The sequence below is a fragment of the Melospiza melodia genome, chromosome 6 (assembly GCF_035770615.1).
Source record: "Melospiza melodia melodia isolate bMelMel2 chromosome 6, bMelMel2.pri, whole genome shotgun sequence".
Taxonomy (NCBI): domain Eukaryota; kingdom Metazoa; phylum Chordata; class Aves; order Passeriformes; family Passerellidae; genus Melospiza; species Melospiza melodia.
Window position 1 is genome coordinate 15,499,435 of NC_086199.1, and position 20,365 is coordinate 15,519,799.

The following is a 20,365-nucleotide window of genomic DNA, read 5'->3' on the forward strand; positions in this document are numbered from 1 at the left end:
GAAGCACAAACTTGATAGCACCAATACAGAGGCTCAAGAACTAGAAAATTAACCTACTATCATACTTACTGATATAAACACTCACTGCTAAAAAATCCATTTACAGTATTCTCTCCAAAGCTATCCTATATTTTTCTTTTCTTTATCCACACCTCTATATGGCTTAAATACATATATTGTAGTAATTCATCACCAAGTTGCTGTACAGTACATTTTTGTTGAGCTAACACCTTGTATTTGGTGTACTGATAGCACTAGATTAATTAATTAAATACTAGCAACAAAATATTCCCATAATTTATGCAGTAATTTTACTCATTCTATTTAGGTGTATTATATTAGAAACTTGGAATATGATAATTGATTTCATGGACAACTAGCTCACCTCCCTTAAAACTTTCTGCATATAAAGCATTGCAACACATGAAATATAAGGAAATACAAAGGACAAAGCAATGAACAAAATAAAATCAGAAATGTCTGAATAATGCAATTGGAACAAAAAGCATTTAAATACAATTATAAGATGCACTAGAGCACTAAGAATTGGGCTAGGAAACTAAATTAGGTTCTTACCTGCATCAAACATATCAAGCAGGTTCACCAAGGTCTCAAAAGCTGCCAGGCGTACACTGCTGCCCTCATCTCTTGCCAGCTCCACCAACTCAGGAAGCACCACAGTTTTTGTTAGTTCTGTCCTGCAACATGAAGCAAGCAGTCAAAAGGAAACTTACAACGAAACAATACTGCCACTGCAAAACAGAATTCTGCCTTGAAATACTCATTTAGATATTTTTTGGGTAGTCAAGAAGAAAAAACAGACCAAGTTCTAAGGAAATTAAAGTTAAATATAAAACCTCCAGTCAATCTCAGGACTTTTCTTCTTTTTCAACCAAGGTAACATGCAAACTTTAAATGCAGAACTTCATCATTAAAAAACATTTAAAATTAGCTCAAAATAAATTAGAGAAAATGTAGACCAAAAAAAAAAAAAAAAATCAAAGGAGTCCAGCCATTTCACTGTATCACTAAGAAAATTCTTATGATCAAATGTGCTCATTATGATGGTCTAAAGTCAAAATGTAATAAATATTAGCCATGTTGGATTGAAGTGTCTGGAAATTTTACAAATCTAAGATGAGCCTCCTGCTCAGAAAAAATGCCATTTCCCAACTAGTCTAAACACTGACTTTTGGCCTTAGTTTAATGTAGTAAAAAAAGGGTTCTGCTTGTCCTTTTTTGCCTTACAAAAAAGGTACATACTGACCTACTAAAATACTGGTGATAGTTAACTCCAGGATGCTGAAATAATAATGCTGAAAATATCCCTTCCAATCAGACTAAAACAGTAACAGCTGCCCCTTTTGTAAGTCAATATAAACAATAATCCTTTCAAATGTTTATAATCAGCATCAAAGTCATTTGCATCTTACAGAGTTCATTATACCTACGAGGAAATCAAGAGGTGTTAACAGTGTTCTTCCAAGAAAATGATTAAATATTCAAATAAAATTATGAGAAAATAACAGATCATTTAAGTGGCAATAACACTAACTAGTAAAAATAAGTATTTGGACTGCTGTCACATTATACCTTCAATATTTACCTGAAAATTTGCTCATGTCTGTTTAGTTATTTTTTTATTTACCTACGACCTATTTATCCTCAACATGATACACTGGAATAGCTTCCATACTGAAAGCCCTCAATGTCCAATCTCATGAGATTAAATCATCCAAAGCACTGAGAAGGAATTAAGCAAAAAGAGATAGAACAGTCTATGTGAATACATTAATGCTAAAAATAAAAGCTGGTGAGGAAAGAATCAAAGGAAAAATACACAGGAAAGATCAGTAATTGATAACAAAGTATTTAGCCCTATGAAACCCACTGTTCTAAGGTGGTGTAAATTACCAGTAAAGCTGTCATTTGCCACTGCATAATACCTATTATTTTTTTTAAACTTTCAACTCCCAGAATAAGTGAAATTTAGAATAAGTGAAATTAAGTTCATTTTAAAGACACTAAACAGAATTTAGAACACATCTGCACATTCCAAATTCATAACTGAGTATGCATGAATTCAGCAATTTTAAAAGGAGTTTTTAGGCTGACATTTTAGAGAAATATTTTGCATTTTAGATCAGTCAGGCAAATTGCACTCACCCTATTCCTCGAGCTACATGTTCCAGCTGCCGACACATGCAAGCTCTAACTTCATATTCCACATCCTGGCACAGTGATTTTACCAATGGAAGCACCTCTCTTTTAACACTAAAAAATGTGAACATTTTCTATTAGTATTTAGAAAAAGAATCTATAAAATCTATTGAGTAATACTGAACTTTACTCACATATTATCTGTTTAACCCATGTATTACTAATTTATCACACACAGTAAAGGATTTTTCTGATAATCAGCCATTAGAAAAGAATATTGTACATTGGATGCAAATATGTGTTATAAAGAAAGAGGAAAAAGAATATTTACTGTCATTATATTTTGCTCATATTCATCTATTATTTCTTATAAAAAAAATAATTTCTCTACAAAAATAGTAGGTAGGCTACTTTAGTAGGATGCTGTCCTCATTTAATAACTTCTAATCTTCAGCACAATTTCTGAACAACCACTGAAACAATAAAAAGATTATATAAATGGAAATGCAAATCCCAATTAAATGTCTGTAATACCTCATCTTTGATTTGCAGGTATCACCCAAGACATAATTAGGAAGAAAGGAGAAATAGAATTTAAGATTAAAAGCTTGAATATTTCAATGCCTTCAGGCAAGTAGATCAAGTATCAATCTAAATCAATGGCAGATACAAAATAAAAATTTTGATTCTTATTTCAGTAAAAACATATTACAACTAGGCAGAATCAGCCATTGTGTTTCCTTTCACTGTTCAAGGTTCTGTCATAATTATTCATAAAATATCCCTATAAAAATCCTTATGTTATTGCAAAACTCAAGATAAATAATATGTAGACGCTGACAAGCAAATTTTCAAGCCAGCTTGCACAGCCTCTATTCATTTCAGTGGAAATTAATTTACTTCTTACAGAAAAAATTTAGCCTCAAGTTTCAAAAATTGTACAGTCTTGGAAGTTTGGAATTTTAGAATACACTAAATTAGGGACTACATAAAAAGAAAAAGTACTTTTTAACTTGGAACACTGGAGGGAAGAAAAACTAATGTTCCATGACAAGGACAGGATATTAAAACAAAGTAGGAATAACATCAAATACGAAGTTTCTAATTATAGCATAAATTTTATGAAGAAAAACTGTGCCATTCTGCAGAAGAAAGTGAAGATATGCTTATACATTGCCTACTCCTGAGGATGGGTATGTCTTCTGGGGCTGTACCAAGAGCCCTTCTGAAAGGGGAATGAGAATGAGACCTGAATATTACTCAGTCTGCCACATTCTAAACCTGAGGACTCAGCTCTGAACTGCACTCAAGAGCTCTCTACCAGAAGAACAAGATATCCCAGAAAATTCTGAGTTATCTTCCTAAAATGTAGTGGGTGTGCAGAAAAAGTGCTAAGACCTGTTTACTGAAATGTGGGGATTCCTGCTTCTGAAGAGCAAGGAATCATGTTGAAGAAACACCACAGAAGATGTGATTGTTATGGCTACCAATTAACACTACTATATTTCACAGAAGATTCCAAGTAATCCATAAAGTCTCATATTTCTATGAGACTTTAACATCAAATAAATAAATGCAACTGCTATTCTGACAGAGTCCTAAAGATTTGGAACATAAAGATTTGGGAACATTCTCAAAAAATACTACTCTACCATTTTCATTAAATTTTGCATGTTCAACAAGTGTGTATATATATATATATATATATATATATATATATATATATACAAACAACAAATGAAGATTTAGATAGTTTCCTTTTGGGTGTTTCTAGCCCTTTTTTATTGAAGAAGAAAACCCATCATAATCTAAAGAAATTTATTCCTAAATGTCTTGGTAAGCTGACCAAGGAATATAGCACACCAACTGCTTTGGGCAGATGAGTTTTGGGCAGATTTGCTTCCATCACTGCACTCTATTTCATCCAGGCTCACAGACACTGAATCTAAGGGCTGGAAAATATCAGGGAATAGCAGTAGTTCCTCATATATCTACATTTTAGTTAGGGATAGGAAAAAAAAACAGATCTACATGCTAGATTTGGTTACATAATAAAAAGTTAGGAACGGAATTACTCTTCCTATGACAAGAAACTCAAAAGAGATGAAGTTGTGTTTTGTGCCTGCAAGTTTGCAGAGAAATCCACTGTGTGACTTATTTTCTAGTAAGAAAAACAATATGGAAGAATGGCCTGAAAATGGTATCCATTCAAATCTGTGAAAGAACATACAAACTCAAGTTATAAAATTATAAACATCAGCAAGTCTAAACATGCTAGTTAAATAATGAAAAGTACCTGTGAAAAAAATTATTTCATTTTTGCAATGAAGTCTACTTTGCTTGTAGTAATTTGTGTCCACTAACAGAGAAATACTGGTTTACACTTTGGAATGAAAATATATCGACAATCTACTTACATATGAGCTTCAAATTTGTTAGCTACTTTTCCCATGATTTTACAACTAACTAAGCGGGACTGAAGTGTTTGAGAAAGTTGTGCTTTGGAAACAAGTGGATTCAGAATCTACATGGAAAAAAAAGAAGAAATATGAGTGAAAAAAATTGTGAGCATCAAATAAATTATTCCACTTCTTAAAAAAAATCTATAAAAACATATCCCAAATGTCAGTAACCTTTTCACTGAATTAATCAGTACTAACAATAATGGCACCTATGCATATCAATAGTCAATTTTGTTTTAATTACATCTTTTAAATTACATTGCAATTAGATTTTGAAGGTGACTAGAATAATTTCTCTGTGTTTGTTCCAACCTTATTTTTTACCCTTTATAAGTTGAATTTTTAAACAGATCTGAATTTTACTCTTATTTTAATGAGGATTTTTATACTACACAAACAATTGTTTATTTAAATCTCCATAATGTTTTAAATTATAAACACAGTCAATATTTCTGTTGCAAAGTTTTTGAACTTAACAAAATATGAACACTTAAAAGTGAATAAATTAGCTGACTAAAGGGGACTGGCATTATAACTTAGTGACAGATTTTCTTCTTTCTTTCTTGAGCTACACAGTGAAAAATGAAGAGTGTTTGCAGTGCACTAGAGTTTTGGTACACCAAGAGCTACTGGAATACACTAAGCAATGGACCTCTAGCTTTCAGTTCCATTTAGCAGATATTGGAATTTTAGTCCAATAGTAAACAAAATGTAGTTTCTTCATGAAAACATAGAGTGAGATACTACCCTGTAAACCAAAGCAGGATGCAGGAAAATGTGCTACTGAGAATACAAAGTGCAGTGGAAATGTTACAGTGGAGTGTAAATAAGTGTAAAGTAAACTTTATTTGCTGAAGAACACTACTTTTTTTAAGGCAACCTTCCTGTCTCGCCTTTTTGCCCATTTTTGCATACTCTTACAGTGTGTTCCACAACCACTACCATTTTCACAGGTATGGAACTGCCACAAATCTGACTAAGGTGAATAAAACTTGCAGGGAAATACAATTTTAGTATTTTTTGTGATCATGAGAAATCAGTATTACCTCATGTCTGACAGTTTCTTTTGGTAAAGCTTCTATTACAGCAAGAAGAGTTTCTAACCATGCATTGCTGACACCTGTTTAAAAGATATGAATTATATGTGATGTCTTATATTGTACATACAACAACTACACAAAAACATGTACCAGTTTTACAAAATTTGCTCTAACTTTTTACACACATCTTCAAGGAGCTATCAATCCGAAAGCCACCATATTAACATTCAAGGCTTCAGAGTACAAAGTAGGACAGGTAAGAAGCAAGGTCTGAGCCCATTTCTTTTCCCTTTCCAATTCCTATATAAAATTAATAACTACTCAAATTTCTTTTTAAAGCTAATTTCCCTCATTTCATTCTTTTCTTATGCCCACTGAAACTTTCTAGTTGCACAACAGTCCTTTTCTTTCCTTTGTATTCTAAAATTAGTGTCAAATAAATTAAGGAAAAATAATCAACACAGGAGAAATGTCAACCATCCTCCCCCCATTTTCTCAGTCGCAAAATGTTGGTACTTAGGAGAAGCTCAGACTCAGAAACAAGGTTGGGATTTAATCTTTCAGACAAAGTGAGAGGGGTTTTTCTGCTTCCATTAGAATTACATTTAAATATCAGTATGAAAGTGGTCATCATGCAAAAATCTTTCCATTCATGCAAATCTAGATACAAAGTCACAGTGATTGCACTCACTGTTGACACACTATTGCAGGGTCACTAAGGAAACAGAACATGTAGAGGTCATGAGCCATCAGAGTGGCTGTGCAGCCCTGACCTGCATCTCTGTGTTCCAGGTTCTGGAGAATGATGTGTAGGAAGGAGTGGGAGTACGTATGAATGGACACTGACTCCTCTTGCAGAACAGTCAAAAAAGAAACAGCAGCTGTTAACTGCATTTCCACTCCTGCAACATGCAGAACCTCCTGTATAATTACAAATTATAACAATTTAGAGAATGAGGCAGAAATGTACTGAAAGAACATCCAAATTTTTACATTCACTTTTAGAATTAATATGTAACAACCAGGATAAACTACAAAATTTGCTGTAAAATTATTTTCTCTTAACAGCAATTTATTGCAGAGATTAAATCTTCTTATGATATATCATGAATCTTCTAAGAAAAAAAAAAGTTACTTATAATATTCTTTGTGACTTTAAGTTTCATCAATGCAATGTGGGGATTCTTCTACTTTACAAAATGAGAGATAGAAACAGACCAGCCATCAACTGCACTCCTCTTGTTTATGCACATGAATTAAAAATAAGTATTTCATTCATTCATTCAGTAGGAGATACTAAAATAGCAGAAGGCAATTTAAATTTCATCCCTTGACTAACATGGAATGCAAATAAAAAGTACATATATATAGTCTTAAGAATAAAGCAAGATACACTAGAATATTTATCTAGCTAACTAAACATTTGTATTTCTGAGCTCTGACACACAAGAATGTCATGAATGAGGCTGTCTTTAAAATCATCCACTCAGAAGTTAAACAAAGTTAATATGTTGAAGTGAAATGAAATATCACTATTTTTTTTAAATTTAAAAACAGGTAATTTAAATTTTAAATATCAGATTTCTGCACAGACCTTGCAGGATGCAATCTTTGACACAGCATTCATTGTAAGAATTAGGAACTGTAAATATCTGTCAACTAAGTGAACATTCTATTTGTTTACTTTTCTAAGCATGTCTATTTCCTGAGAAAATAAAAAGTTCATTATTCTACTACTAAAGCATTACACTCATTTTACAAATTACTCCAAGTTCAGCAGGGGTCTAAATCCCATGCTTCTTACTTAGCATTTTATATATGTGGTTTTGTTTCTTTTTTAAACTGCTTGATATGAACAGTGTTTTCTCAGATCACTCACCAAAAATCAAAAATAAGCCAAAATTAACTGAAAATAAAAATAAGTCTGGATCAGATTAAAAATATATATATTCATTTTGCACAGTTGCTAATGGATTGTACTCTTCACTGGGTTGCAAACTGTCTGCATGGCCAGGTCCTCAGAGCTGGTGAATGGAATTACATCCAGTTGGCAGCCAGTCACAAGTGGGGATGCCCAGGGCTCAGCGCTGGGGCCAGTCCTGTTTAACCTCTTAATTAATATCAAGGCCAATGGTCTGAGGTTCAACAAAGGCAATCACTGGGTCACACAAACCCCTGAGTGCTACAGGCTGGGGACAGAGTGGCTGGAGAGTGGCTTTCCTCACTCAAAGGGTGGTCAGGCACTGGAACTGGCTGCCAGGGATGTGGTGGAACCACTTCCACCATTCCTGGAAATGTTCAAAAGGCACCTGGATAGGGAACTCAGGGACATGGTGAAAATAGTGCTGCTGGGTAAACAACTGGACTTGATAATCTTAGGGGTTTTCAGATTTAATGATTTTATGACTCTAAATATTGCGTGTCAGAGGAATTTTGCTGAGAAAATAGTTTGTAGAGAACATCTGAGAAATTACTATTTGACTTGGTATAAAACAAGTTCTCATTCTACAAATGTCAAACCATTTGTACATACAACTGTACAATTATTAGCTATTTCAAGGAGAACAATAACTTATCTCTCAAGACCTGTCCCAGTTTATAACGATGTTTCTTTCTAAAATTATTCTGTGTCCTTGCTCCCACAAATGAAAAAAAGAAACAGCACTGTGCTGCTTTCCAACAAAGTATTTGCATTCAACACCCATGGAAACTGCCGCCTTCTTATTTCCACAGACTCTGTCCTTGTTCCACCACTGCTCTTACAGCCACAGCCAAGAAAGAGTAAGAACACCTACCAGTTTTGTATTTTGAATATTTTTGCAATCAGAATACATGTCCATACTTTTCTGGGATTCTGGCTTAACACTTGCTCCAAAAACCATCGCCAAGAGAACCAAGAGAACTATCCACACACTGTAGATGCTAACACAGCAGTGCAGACCAGAAAATTATGGAGCAGTGCCAGGTTAACAGTTTGACTTGATGAACTTAAAGGTCTTTTCCAACCTAAATAATTATGTGATCCTATGAATTCAGTTTTCTGTACCTATTTACTTTGTATGCAATACAAACAGGGTTACTTACCAACAAACAAAGTTCCCAAATAGTCTCCTCCACTGATCCACATAACTCTGGATAGTCATGTGTGAGAACACATTCTCTGGATGTGCCTCCTCATGGACCTCGGGAGACATTGAAATATAAATTTCTAGACTGCTTACACACCTGCCTGCACTGATGTTTACACTCAGAACTATACAGTTCTGCATTTGGAAAAGCATGGGTCACCTCTTTCCATTTTCATACAACCCAAGCTGAGTAACTTAAATTTACTTAATATAAATTTATTTATTTAGAAAATAATGTATTTTTCTATACATGGATACTCCACAAATTTTCACTCCAGACTAAAAAAGCTCTCCCTGTCTATCTTATTCAGACAAGCATTAAGTATTTAATGGAATTTAAGGGTACTAACATATTCTTAACTATTCTAATGTCTACAAGTTAAACTCAGGCCTCAAAACTTAACATTTAGAAAGCCTAGTTTATTCCATTAATTGGAAAAAGGAAAATTCATCTCTACTTTAAATGCAGATTTTCTCCTGCAACAACAGAATTCTCTTGAAAGAATGCTGCAAGCAGGGACATAGTCAAATCATTTTAGTAATTGCATTGGCATGATAGAAATTTTAGACTAAAAGACTAAGAGACACAGAAATAATGGAGATTACAGAAGCTGAAGGATATAATGAGAATGGACCTTAAAATTAATGAACAGTATAAGGAAGGATAAAAATCACCCCATCTTTTCTTAAACCATAAAATCAGCTACAGAAAAAAAAAAAAAGCTTTCAAGAGATGGCTGATATATTAGGAAAATAAGTAACTCTGAGAATTAATTTGGAATTAATGAGACAACACTGAATAAAGCTTATATATACACAACAACAAGAACAATCACAGTTTGCTGCAATCACAGCATTTGGAAAAATCTTATTAGTCATTTGGATAGACACCTGCAATCTCCCTCCATCACTTTCGGTTGCAGAGCTCAAAGATGGAAAGCAGGAAAAATACTATTAACATCATTTGAAAAGAGCCATTTTGTGCACAAAGAGAAATGCTTTTAAGAACGTCTAAGCTTTGCCTAAATCTGCATTTCAATGACTTCCAAGGTTCATGAGGAGGTGCATGCAGAAATCCAGAGTGGGCTTCTCTATGCAGAAGAACACATACAAGGATGCAACTTCATTTAAACAGCAGAATTTTAAAAGAAAACTTCCTAATCTCATTCCTACATTAACATCTAAATTATATACTGTATGTTTGTTTAAATAGCATAACCAAAATACTGACACTTTATTCAATAATTACTTATGCATGTCACATTCATTGGTGTATTGATTTTACTCATCTCAAATCTAAAACATGTTAAACATATAGTGTCTTTGACACAATTTTAATTTAACTAGATTTCACAAAACTATAAGCAATTTGCATACACCCATTTCTATATTTCTACAAGTAACCATTTTTATCAATTTTTCACAAATGAAATACAAATTTGCAATGTATTCAGACTGAATATTCCTTGTATTTATTTCTTTCTTCATCTGCTTTACCCTCAGCTCTAATAAAAACATTAATTTTGCTTTGGGTGTCTGCAAGTATGCTAAATAAGTACACTGATTTCCTTATGCAATTATATGGTAACAATACCTTCAAAGAAACAGCCCTCTGAAACTACTACACAATTCATTTTTCATGTGCCAATTTGATTTCACAAACGATTGCTCCCAAGCTAAAGAAGTAGAACCAAGTGCAGTAATTTAAATCAGTTTATTTCCCTGCAATGGCAGATTACATTTGCAAGACTCTGAGTGCAGTGGAGTTCAATTATGCTTTTACAGACTATAAAAGTTTCCATTAAATGGTCAGGATTATTCCTCCAATAAAAAAAAAGGTTAAGAAAAAAGTAATAGGTCAAATTAATGATGTCAAACACTGTTTTGAAATTTAAAGTGCAGTGCACATGGTTACAACATCACTTTACTTCTACTACAGATAAATAATATTAGATAACAGAACACCATTGAAGGACTGGCCTTATAAGAGCAATGGCACAGAAAGGAACTTAATTCATATACATTCCACAACACTTCAGTTTATAAAGCTTAAAGTTTAAAGGAACTATTGGATTTAGACTGACCTCATTATATTTTATGTTTTTACCTCTGTCTGGAGCCCATTAACTTAGGTTTCATTTAATTTATCATCTAGGAAGACATCCAGTTTGGGTTTAAATGATACTGTACGACAAAATCCACACTACGTTTCTCAATAATTTGCTCAAAGATTGATTGCATTCATTATTAATGTTGTCTTCTTCATTTCAAGTATTTCTGTCTTCAGTTTCTACTGCCTCTTTCTTCCTATACTGTTTTTAGTTTAATGTCTTCAATATTATACAGGAAGACACTTTTACAAAGTAACTAAGTACAACCTGATCAAATATCACACTGAGATCCAACTTCCACAGTACAAATACTTTCCTATTCATGCAAATGATCATACTTCCAAATATTTTCTTCATCCCTAAATAAAAAAAACTTAAAACTAGAATCAAAAACTGTATTCCCATACTAGACTTTTTACTGAAGACACGCCAAGGCCAGCACTTCTCTACAGCCTGAAAAATAAAGGTAGAAAATCCCTAGTGTTTCTTATTCCTCCTTAACTTTAGGAAGAATTCTTCTCTCAAAGTAGAAAACCAGAGGAAAAAACTGGATTCAGTATGGTGAGCATAAAAAACCCAAACCAACTTTTCTTGAAGTCAGTAGGTTGGCTTAGAAAGACTGCATTACATATGTCAGATTAATTGGTGGTTGTAACTGCAGATATTTGGTGCAAGTTGAAGGGTTACCAATTACTTTGCAACTTCACATCATTCTTCTCAAAGCACTTTTACACTCATACATATTTCAGCAAATGCCTATTGACCTGCATCTCATAGTGCAGAATGCAACCAGAAGTACTTTAATGTTTTCTAAATCATCTGTCAGTCTATTCCAGTCCTTAGTCCTGAAAGAGCTATTTCTTGACCACTTGCTGAATCTAAATAATCAGATAAAAGTTGAAACAGCTCCTTTTAAGAACCAGAAGTCTCCTGAGACAGGACAGGACATTTCAGGACATAACATGAAGTTGAGAGGCGATGTCTGATATTCACAGAATGCTTGAAGGCTGGAAGGGTCTTCTGGAGGGCATTTTGTCCAATCCCCCTGCTCAGACAGGGCCAGTTACAGCTGAGACATGCCCAGACTGCCTTTGAATACCTCCAAGGAGGAAGACAAAAACATCTCTAAGCAACTTGTGCCACTGCTCAGTCACCCTCACAGTGAAGAAGTGATTCCTGATGTTCAGAAGAAGGCTCCTGTGTTTCTGCGCACATTGCAACAACGGTTGCAGTTCTGACACTGGGTACCATTGCAAAGGCCCTCTCCAACCCTCTTCTTCTGCAGGGGTCCTAGGGGTTATTAGCATTATTAAGTTTTGCATTTGCATTTGTGATTTACTTTGTTCTTATTTGGCCGAGGCTGCTCCTAAAACCACACCGTAAATGAACTTTTACATTTCTTCTGGGTACATATCTGGGACAGAGTGGAAATATGGAGACAGGTATCTTCTTCACAATCACATAATCATAGAATAGGTTGGGTTGGTAGTCCACCCCCCTAACAATGAGCAGGGACACCTTCCACTAGACCAGGCTGCTCAGTCCCATCCAGTTTGACCTTGAACATTTCCTGAGATGGGGCATCCATAACTTCTCTGAGCAATCTGTTCCAGTGCTTTACCATCCTCATGTCAAAGAATGTATTCCTTATATCTAGTCTGAATCTATCCTTCTTTAATTTAACCCCATTGCCCCTTGTCATATCTCAAAAGGCACTGCCAAAAAGTTTGTCCTCATCCTTTTATAAGCCCCTTCTGAAGAACTGAAAAGTCAAAATAAGATGTACCCAGAGCCTTCCCTTCTCCAGGTTAAACAAACCAAATATCCCTTATAAAAACATATCTCTATATAAAATTACTGTACAACATTACATGGTCAGCATGCATTTATCACAACTAGCAGTGATTTACTAAAAATGTGGAGGGCAGAACATGAAATTGCACAGACAGCTAAAAGCAAACTATACTCTTCTGGACAGCACCATGAAGATCTTAATGTTTGGATGAAAGGGGTTTCAGAACATCAGAATCAACCATTATGACTGGACAGTCCTCAACAAGAATTCTCAAAAAAGCTGTCAAAACACTGGTAAATCTTTTAGAACATTTAAACAGTACTAATTCTGCTTTTTTTTTCCCCTAACCTAACAATTTTTAAAAAATTATAATGCCTGTAATACTTCATAAGTTCAGTGAATTAATGCAGAAGATCTATTGGACATACACCTCCTACAGACTGAGTTTGCAATAAAAGTGGGATTTTTTTTTCTTTGTTAAAATAATTAAACTGGCAGAAAAAGATACATTCAAACCTCAACACACAAAACTTACTCTGATTTTTGGTAAAACCCGACGAAGTGTTTCTGCAGGATTCTGTCGCATAAGGACTGGAAGATTTGCCACCACACTTGTTCCTTGGATATCCTGACCAGAACTTACAAAAACATAAACATACAATACATTACTTACTATGATGATTACAAGCTCATGGCTTTCATTAGAAAACAAAACAAAACCAAGAAGAGCAAACCTACACTACTCAGGTTTTTCATGCAAGCAATGAGGCTTTTTTTTTTAAATAATATGTGGTAGAAGACCACATTTAAAAAAGCAACCTATCAAGTTATTATGTATCATTTCCTACATGGAATGTTTTAATTTTTAGTGTAGCTTTGCATAAAAATGTGAAACTTCTGAAAGTTTTTTCAAAACAGATGATCAAAGCAGTGGTTTCATGGAATCTTTTGCCTTATGGCAATACAAGGGATAAACCATAAGAAGGGGGTAAATAGAAGATATACATGAAAATAACACACAGGATACAGCATTTTAACAGAAACCTACCATTATTTCCTTTTTGTAGGGAAAGCAGTCAGATGTATAGTCATATGCACGCAGACATGATTAAAAAAGGATGTAAAGAACTTGGTTAAATTACAGATCTTGTACCTTTCTCCTCATTCTGTCTCTCTCAAGGGTATCCCACAATTGAAAAAGGAAACAAACAAAAAAAAACAGGATGGGAAGGAAGTGGTAGGCAGCAATGAAAAAAAGTACGAGGTGAAAAGAAAAATAACTCAAGTAGATCAACTCCTAGAATAGAATCAGAAAGCAAGAGGGTCTGAATGCCAAAATTAAAACTAAACATCAACACATCCTTTTCCTTTGGCAAGGCATGCATATCTTTGTGTTATCCAGTAGTAATGCAAAAAGCCAAGGTAACTTGGAGAAGATTTTTAATTTAAATTTTATTCATTTTGTATCAACATGGAAGAAACCCATGTTTCTTCCTGCTAACCCATGTTCTAACTGCTAAAAAATGCAAACAAAATGCTAGTCTTATCCTTCAAAACATAAAGAAAAGGGAAGCATTTCCCTTTAAACCAGAAATTCTTAGTATCTGGCCTACTGCCAATTAAGAAAGTGAAGCAGGAGGCATTTCAACACCTACACAGTCTGTAATTTTCCAACTGCAGAAGATTTCTATTTCTACCAAATGAGCTGCACCATAGATTTTCTTTAAATATTAAAAACTCCAGAATTAAAGTGAATTTTTGCTAAATGCTCAGCTGTACACATTTTTGTACTAATAAACAAATTAAAATAAATCCTGTATCTTTTCTTCAGAGTCACAATAAGCTCAGTGTTTTGAAGGCACTATTCCTTTATTAACAGTGCTAACTATAGAATAGCACAACAGAGCCCTATACTTAGAAGCAATTTAGCTCAACCTCTTTTGTGCTAGCAAAATCCACATACCATTTAAATATAAAACTTCAGGACTCATCTTCTGAGTTCATCCTACAGGAGATCCCAGTGACTTAGCAATGATGGGAATCCTCATGCAGGGAGGGAAGCTCTCAGGCCCCAATGCTCCTGTCCAAATACTTCCTTCCTCTGCAACAGCAGCTGCTTGCTGCTGGCCAGTGGTACCAGACCTGGTCTAACTGTAAGACCCCTTGTAAAGCACTTTTCAAACACTTCTCAAGCACAAGCATAGCATAAGCCTTCTCCTTCTAGCCCCTGCATTTGCTTTTACTTATTTCTTTTACCATTATAAAATGAAGTCCACATAATAATTGTGATGTCTTGTGACTGAAGCAAATCCTCCTAGAAACCATTTACACACATTTGAAGGACAGAAACATACCTGCAAGCAGTCAGCCTGGATTTGTGAAGGGGAAATCAATCCTGACCAGCCAACTTGACAACATGTGACTGGCTGAGAAGGTGGAAGTTGTTTAACTTATTTTAGCAAGGCTGCTGACATTGTCTCCCATCATATCCCCCTAGATAAACTGATGAAGTACAAGCTGGACAAATGGAAAGTAATGTGGACTGAAAACTGAGTGAACTATTGAGCCCAAAGGGCTGTGATTAGTGGCAAGGGAGCATCCACAGGTGGTTTACCTCATGGTTTACCTTACTGGAGGCAATAAAGTTTTCCTTAATGACATGGGTGATGGGACAGAGTGCACCCTCAGAATGCAGATGACACAAAACCAGGAGGAGATGCTGACAGACCAGAAGACTCTGCAGACTCAACAAACTGGAGAAACAAACCAACAGGGATCTTATGGAGTCCAGCAGCAGGAAATGCAAGTTCTGTAGCTGTGGCAGAACACTCCCATGCACCAGGAGAGGCTGGGGGCCAACCAACTTTCCCAGCTGGTTGGGAAACAGCCTGGCAGGAAAGGACCTGGAGGTCCCAGGGGACACAAAACTGATCTGGAGGGAAAAGCAGCTGACAGCACCCTGGGCTGCACTCAAGAGCATCTCCAGCAGCTCAAGGAACATGATTATTCTTCTCTATTCAACACAAGAATCTCAGGCAGGGGGTCGCGAGTTCATCGCAATATTTGTGCAGAAGTTCAGACAAAAGGGATTTTTAACCTTGAGAAGAGAAAGCTTGGGGGCCTTATTTGACATGTATAAACTCTGATGTGAGACAGTAAAGAAGACAGAGGCAGATTCTTCCCAGCAGTGCCCAGTGATAGGATGCAAAACAACAGGAACAAATTCAATACACAGGAAATTCCACTTAAACCTTAAAAAACCCACAAAATCTTCTGTGTCAGAGTATTCGAATATTGGAAAGAGTTGCCCACATAGGTGGTGCAGTCTCCATCCACAGGACTCAAAATGTTGCATTCAAGACAAGAAGCTAAATACATTGCCACTAATTGACACTACTTTGAGCAGGAAGATGATCTCCAGAGATCCCTTCCCACTATACTATGATTTTCTTCAGGGTATGTGTGGCCAATTTTGCAAATTTTCATGAAACTCAAGGAAGACAATAAGATTTCTTATATTAATTTTTAAAGCATTATTAAAAACAGATTCTACAAGGTAAGAACAAAGAAAATTTTCAAAGTCCCTGGGTACTGAATTAGAAATATTTCTATCTGGAAATGGATGGATGACTACAACTCCTTCTGCAGCATGAAGAACGAAGATTAGTCACTGAATGTACTGCAAGACAATATTACCACAAAGGATTTTGAAAAAGAAAAGACAGATTTACATTTCTCTCTCCTTCATTCACACTAGCCACAAAACACAATGGCAGGAACAGAATACAGTTCTGTTAAGAAGAGTGAGGTACAATGTTTACCCAAGCTCTAACTGAAGCTCTGTTTGTGTAGAGGCTTTTCTTTCACACTGTGACTAACGGCAGCAGTTTGGCAAAAATGATTTGTTAAATAGCCATTGTTGAATCAACCACTCAAGTCTGTGCTCTGTGTAAACAGAAGTTCTGATGAGTGGCTGCAGGGAATTACAGTGTTACCTCAACATCCCTTAAGTGACATTATTTTCAGTGCAAGATTCTATAACATTCTATGTTGGTCCAAATCTGAATTTGTTGAAGACAGAAGTAAAAATTTAGCAACTTCAATGAGTGAGGGACTAGAACACCACAATTAAAAAAAAATTTAAAGTATTCAGTAACTAACTGAGTATTAGGAAAATGAAATTCACAAACACTCTAACTTGGAAAAGGGTGTCCACAGTTGTGGAAATCTTTGGACACATTCATAACTCATCTGGACAAAGTCTTGAGCAATGTGAGCTAACATCAAATGGCATCAGACTTGGAAGCTGGCTCTGCTTTAACCAGGGCATTGGACCAAATGACTTCCAGGAGTCCCCAACCACCTAAACTATTCTGTGACTGGGATTCATAAATCCTAAACTTAATTTCCTATTTGTATAAAAGCTCAGTATCTGACAGGATTTAGCCTTTTCAGAATTATTCCATTTCAATTCTCCCCACAGTATTTCTGTTTTCCTATGCAATCTACAGTTGCCAAGGCAAACTAGAAATCCAGATAAATATTTCTGTTAATAACATAAAAGTGTGTGGTTCATAAGACCTCCTTTGAGAATCATCTTTAGTTCATTGTGAAAAATCTACATGGTCTATATATTAAATAAGAAGAAACTAATAGTATTTTAGTACATATCTGAACTTACATCACTACATGTGAAACTTGTGCTGTAATTAAAGTAAGAACTGAAACCCAAGATTTAGCTGCACAGTAGTTCTGTATTCATAGCAACCTTGTTTACCAGGATAGGTTGGGTCAACTGAAGTCTCTTATTTTTGTTTCCTTGCTGAATATCTGTCAAAGAGAGAAATGAGAATTTCTAACTCATACAGATACCCTTTTCTGTTTCTGAACCAAACCAAATACATTATAATGACACAATAATTTCTTTGTTCCTAATATAATCAGATCCATGAGTTTATACATTAATTATTATGAGTAAACATTAAGCTTTTCTTCCTTCAATTTTAAGAAAAGTTTCAAGGATGTAAGTGCCTCAAAGGAACACATTTTTCCTCTCAAATATTACCTCAATATTAACATTACAATCTCCTAGAAGATAAATGTTTCTTCTTTCTTAGAGGACTTATAACACATATTGCATTTTGTATGGTTTCTAGGTAGAATTTGTTTTGGCATTTTTTATTTTGAGTCTGAATGTAAAAAGTAAAGCCAGTCTTTTTACTTCAAGATCAAGGTAATGCCATTTGCCATTCCTAGGTGATTTAGCAAAAAAGAGCTATGAGCTGGTATTATCTTTCATTCTGCCAGTCTTCATTCACTGACCCAAAACTTATAATTTTCACATTCAACCAGATTTGTCATGTTCACGGCATGCATTATGTGCTATAAGAAGTCTTCTGAAAAAATACAAGGCCTGTAATTTTTCTAAACTGAAAGTGAAAAAAAAATCACAGATGCTAACAGAATTCTAGAAGGGTAAATTACTTCTGTTGACCTAAATTTGTCTTATAGTCCAATTTAGACACAAGATATCTTTTCATTCTCCAGTCTTATTTTTTTATGTCAGTATACTTCATTCACACAGAAAGGAAAACTTTAAATTATCTAGTAGGTACTAAAATCTACTTAGAGTCTTCTTCAGTTTGTGGGTCTTACCTGTGTGTAGCATTATAAACACCAGATCCCAAAGCTTGCACTTTATTACTGTGTGTATTTCTATCATGCCCTCTCAGCCTTTCTCACTATAGCGTATTCCATCTTGAATCAATTCCATACTTCTTTTTCATAGCAACTCTAATCTAACAGTCCTAGAAGATGATGAGAATTTAAAAAAAAAAGAAAGCTGTAGCTGTACATTGCAACCTCTCCTTTCTAAACTGACTCACATGTCTAAAAAAATTGTTTATTTCTACAGGATTTATTGACAGCTCTAACAGAAGCTGCCACTTCACCTCAACCCTTGCTGAGTCTCTTCAATCATTTAAAAACAAATTATGCTATGCTAAATCCACTTGCAATTCCTCTGCATGCTATTAAGAAAAGCACATTAAAGGTTAGGAAAGCAACTGGTAACTGGTTTCTGCCTATAGCTGCTTGGCTTCATAAAAAAGTGCTTTCTGTATTTGCAAGAGTTGAAGACAATGGTAAAAGCCTGAATAAGCCTAGCCTTTTAGAATCAAAGCACAAGTAAAACTTCCTACTAATCTTTCAAAAAATTCAAACTTTTTAGAATAGGCTTATAATTCCCATAACAAAAACCTACTAACAGTAGAACACAGACAAATGGTAAACAAAACACACTTTGTACATGAGTTGATCAGTCTTTTTCAAAAGCACAGGGACTGGATCAAAAGAAAATGCAAATATAAAAGAATCATAAAGATACTAAAAAAACCTGAGTACAGAATGAAAGTACAGCGTATTAGTACAGTGACTGAATGAAAAGCCACAAGAAAATAAAAATGAAAAAGGATAAAGAGAGGGTTTGAAGCTTTTGATCACAGCATTTTCCTCATATACAAGAAAATCATAACTAGATATCTTAGATACACTTTATATAGATATCTATATATTGTAAGTAGATAGGCATTATATCTAATAATACAAGCTAAGCTTATGTACTAAATTGATAAATATAGGAGTCAAAATGTGAGCACTGAAAAATATACCTAAAATTTTAGAAACAATTTAAGTTTTAGCTGTAGAAGCAGCTTAATTCCTGGCCAAGGAAATCTAACTGTGACCTCAGAATGACTTTGAACAGTTCATATTAAATTTCTATCAAATTACTGCTCTAAGGACCTGATGACTCAAAAGCAAAAAATAATTAGGAAATGAAGATGAGCAGTGAACTTACTCCATATAAGAGCTAGATTTTCGACAAGTTAGAAGTGGAAAGCTTTGCTGTTTCACATTCTATTCATTATTCAAGGAGTATACATAGCTTCAATCCTCATACTTTCAAGTAATTTGGACTCCTATTTTCAAGTTTACTCATATTTTCAAGTATATTGGACAGCTCCTTCAGACTGATGCAGTTCCATGCATCAGCAATACAGCCTCAAACAGCTGACTCTAGTGCTGCTTTCTCATGTATCAAAAGCAACCATAGATCGAAGGCAGCTTTCTGAGGCAAATACACAAATAACTAAAAACTGCTTCAATTTCAAGCTGTTCCTGATTCATGTTCTGTCAAAAAGAAAAAAGTGCTTTACTTGCTTTATGTTCACTTTGGAAAACAGGATAAAATTCAGCTACTTAATTAAATAGAAGAGTTAGAGTCATGTCTCTCAAACAAACATAACATTTGTTCCATGTTGGAGTGGACAATCAAACCAGGTAATACATTTAACATAATAAATTGAAGTAGTGACACAAATCTTCCAAATTTCCAGCTCTCTGACAGAATAATTTCACTCAGTAGATAAAAAAAAGCATTGCATATACAGATAATTAATCCACATCTGCATTCTTTATAAAACCATTATCAGAACACCATCAGAATCCTCCTGCCTACCGGTGCTGGTTTGGCCTGGGGTACAGTTAATTTTCTCTCCAGTGGCTGGTGCAGGGCTGTGGTTTGGACTTGTGCTGAAGACAGGGTAGATTATAAAGAGATGCTTTTGTTATTGTTGAGCAGGGCTTATGCAGAGCCAAGGCCTTTTCTGCT

General features: G+C 34.9%; 1 protein-coding gene across 6 annotated transcripts in view; it reads right to left on the minus strand.

Moving 5' to 3' along the window:
- The window catches only part of PPP4R4 (protein phosphatase 4 regulatory subunit 4), a 57,643-nt gene that overhangs the window by 22,100 nt on the left and 15,178 nt on the right, over positions 1 to 20,365 (minus strand). For 2 of the 6 annotated variants that reach the window (XM_063160056.1, XM_063160052.1), the window contains exons 3-8: positions 13,232 to 13,334; positions 6,436 to 6,583; positions 5,669 to 5,742; positions 4,578 to 4,684; positions 2,167 to 2,274; positions 577 to 698 (exon numbers count right to left, since the gene is read on the minus strand). In XM_063160056.1, coding sequence (XP_063016126.1) covers positions 577 to 698; positions 2,167 to 2,274; positions 4,578 to 4,684; positions 5,669 to 5,742; positions 6,436 to 6,583; positions 13,232 to 13,334 — 662 coding nt within the window. Of the gene's footprint in view, positions 1 to 576; positions 699 to 2,166; positions 2,275 to 4,577; positions 4,685 to 5,668; positions 5,743 to 6,435; positions 6,584 to 8,746; positions 8,845 to 13,231; positions 13,335 to 13,744; positions 14,112 to 17,377; positions 17,506 to 20,365 lie in introns of those variants that run through there. The other 4 variants (XM_063160053.1, XM_063160054.1, XM_063160055.1 and 1 more) reach the window with 4 other exon arrangements.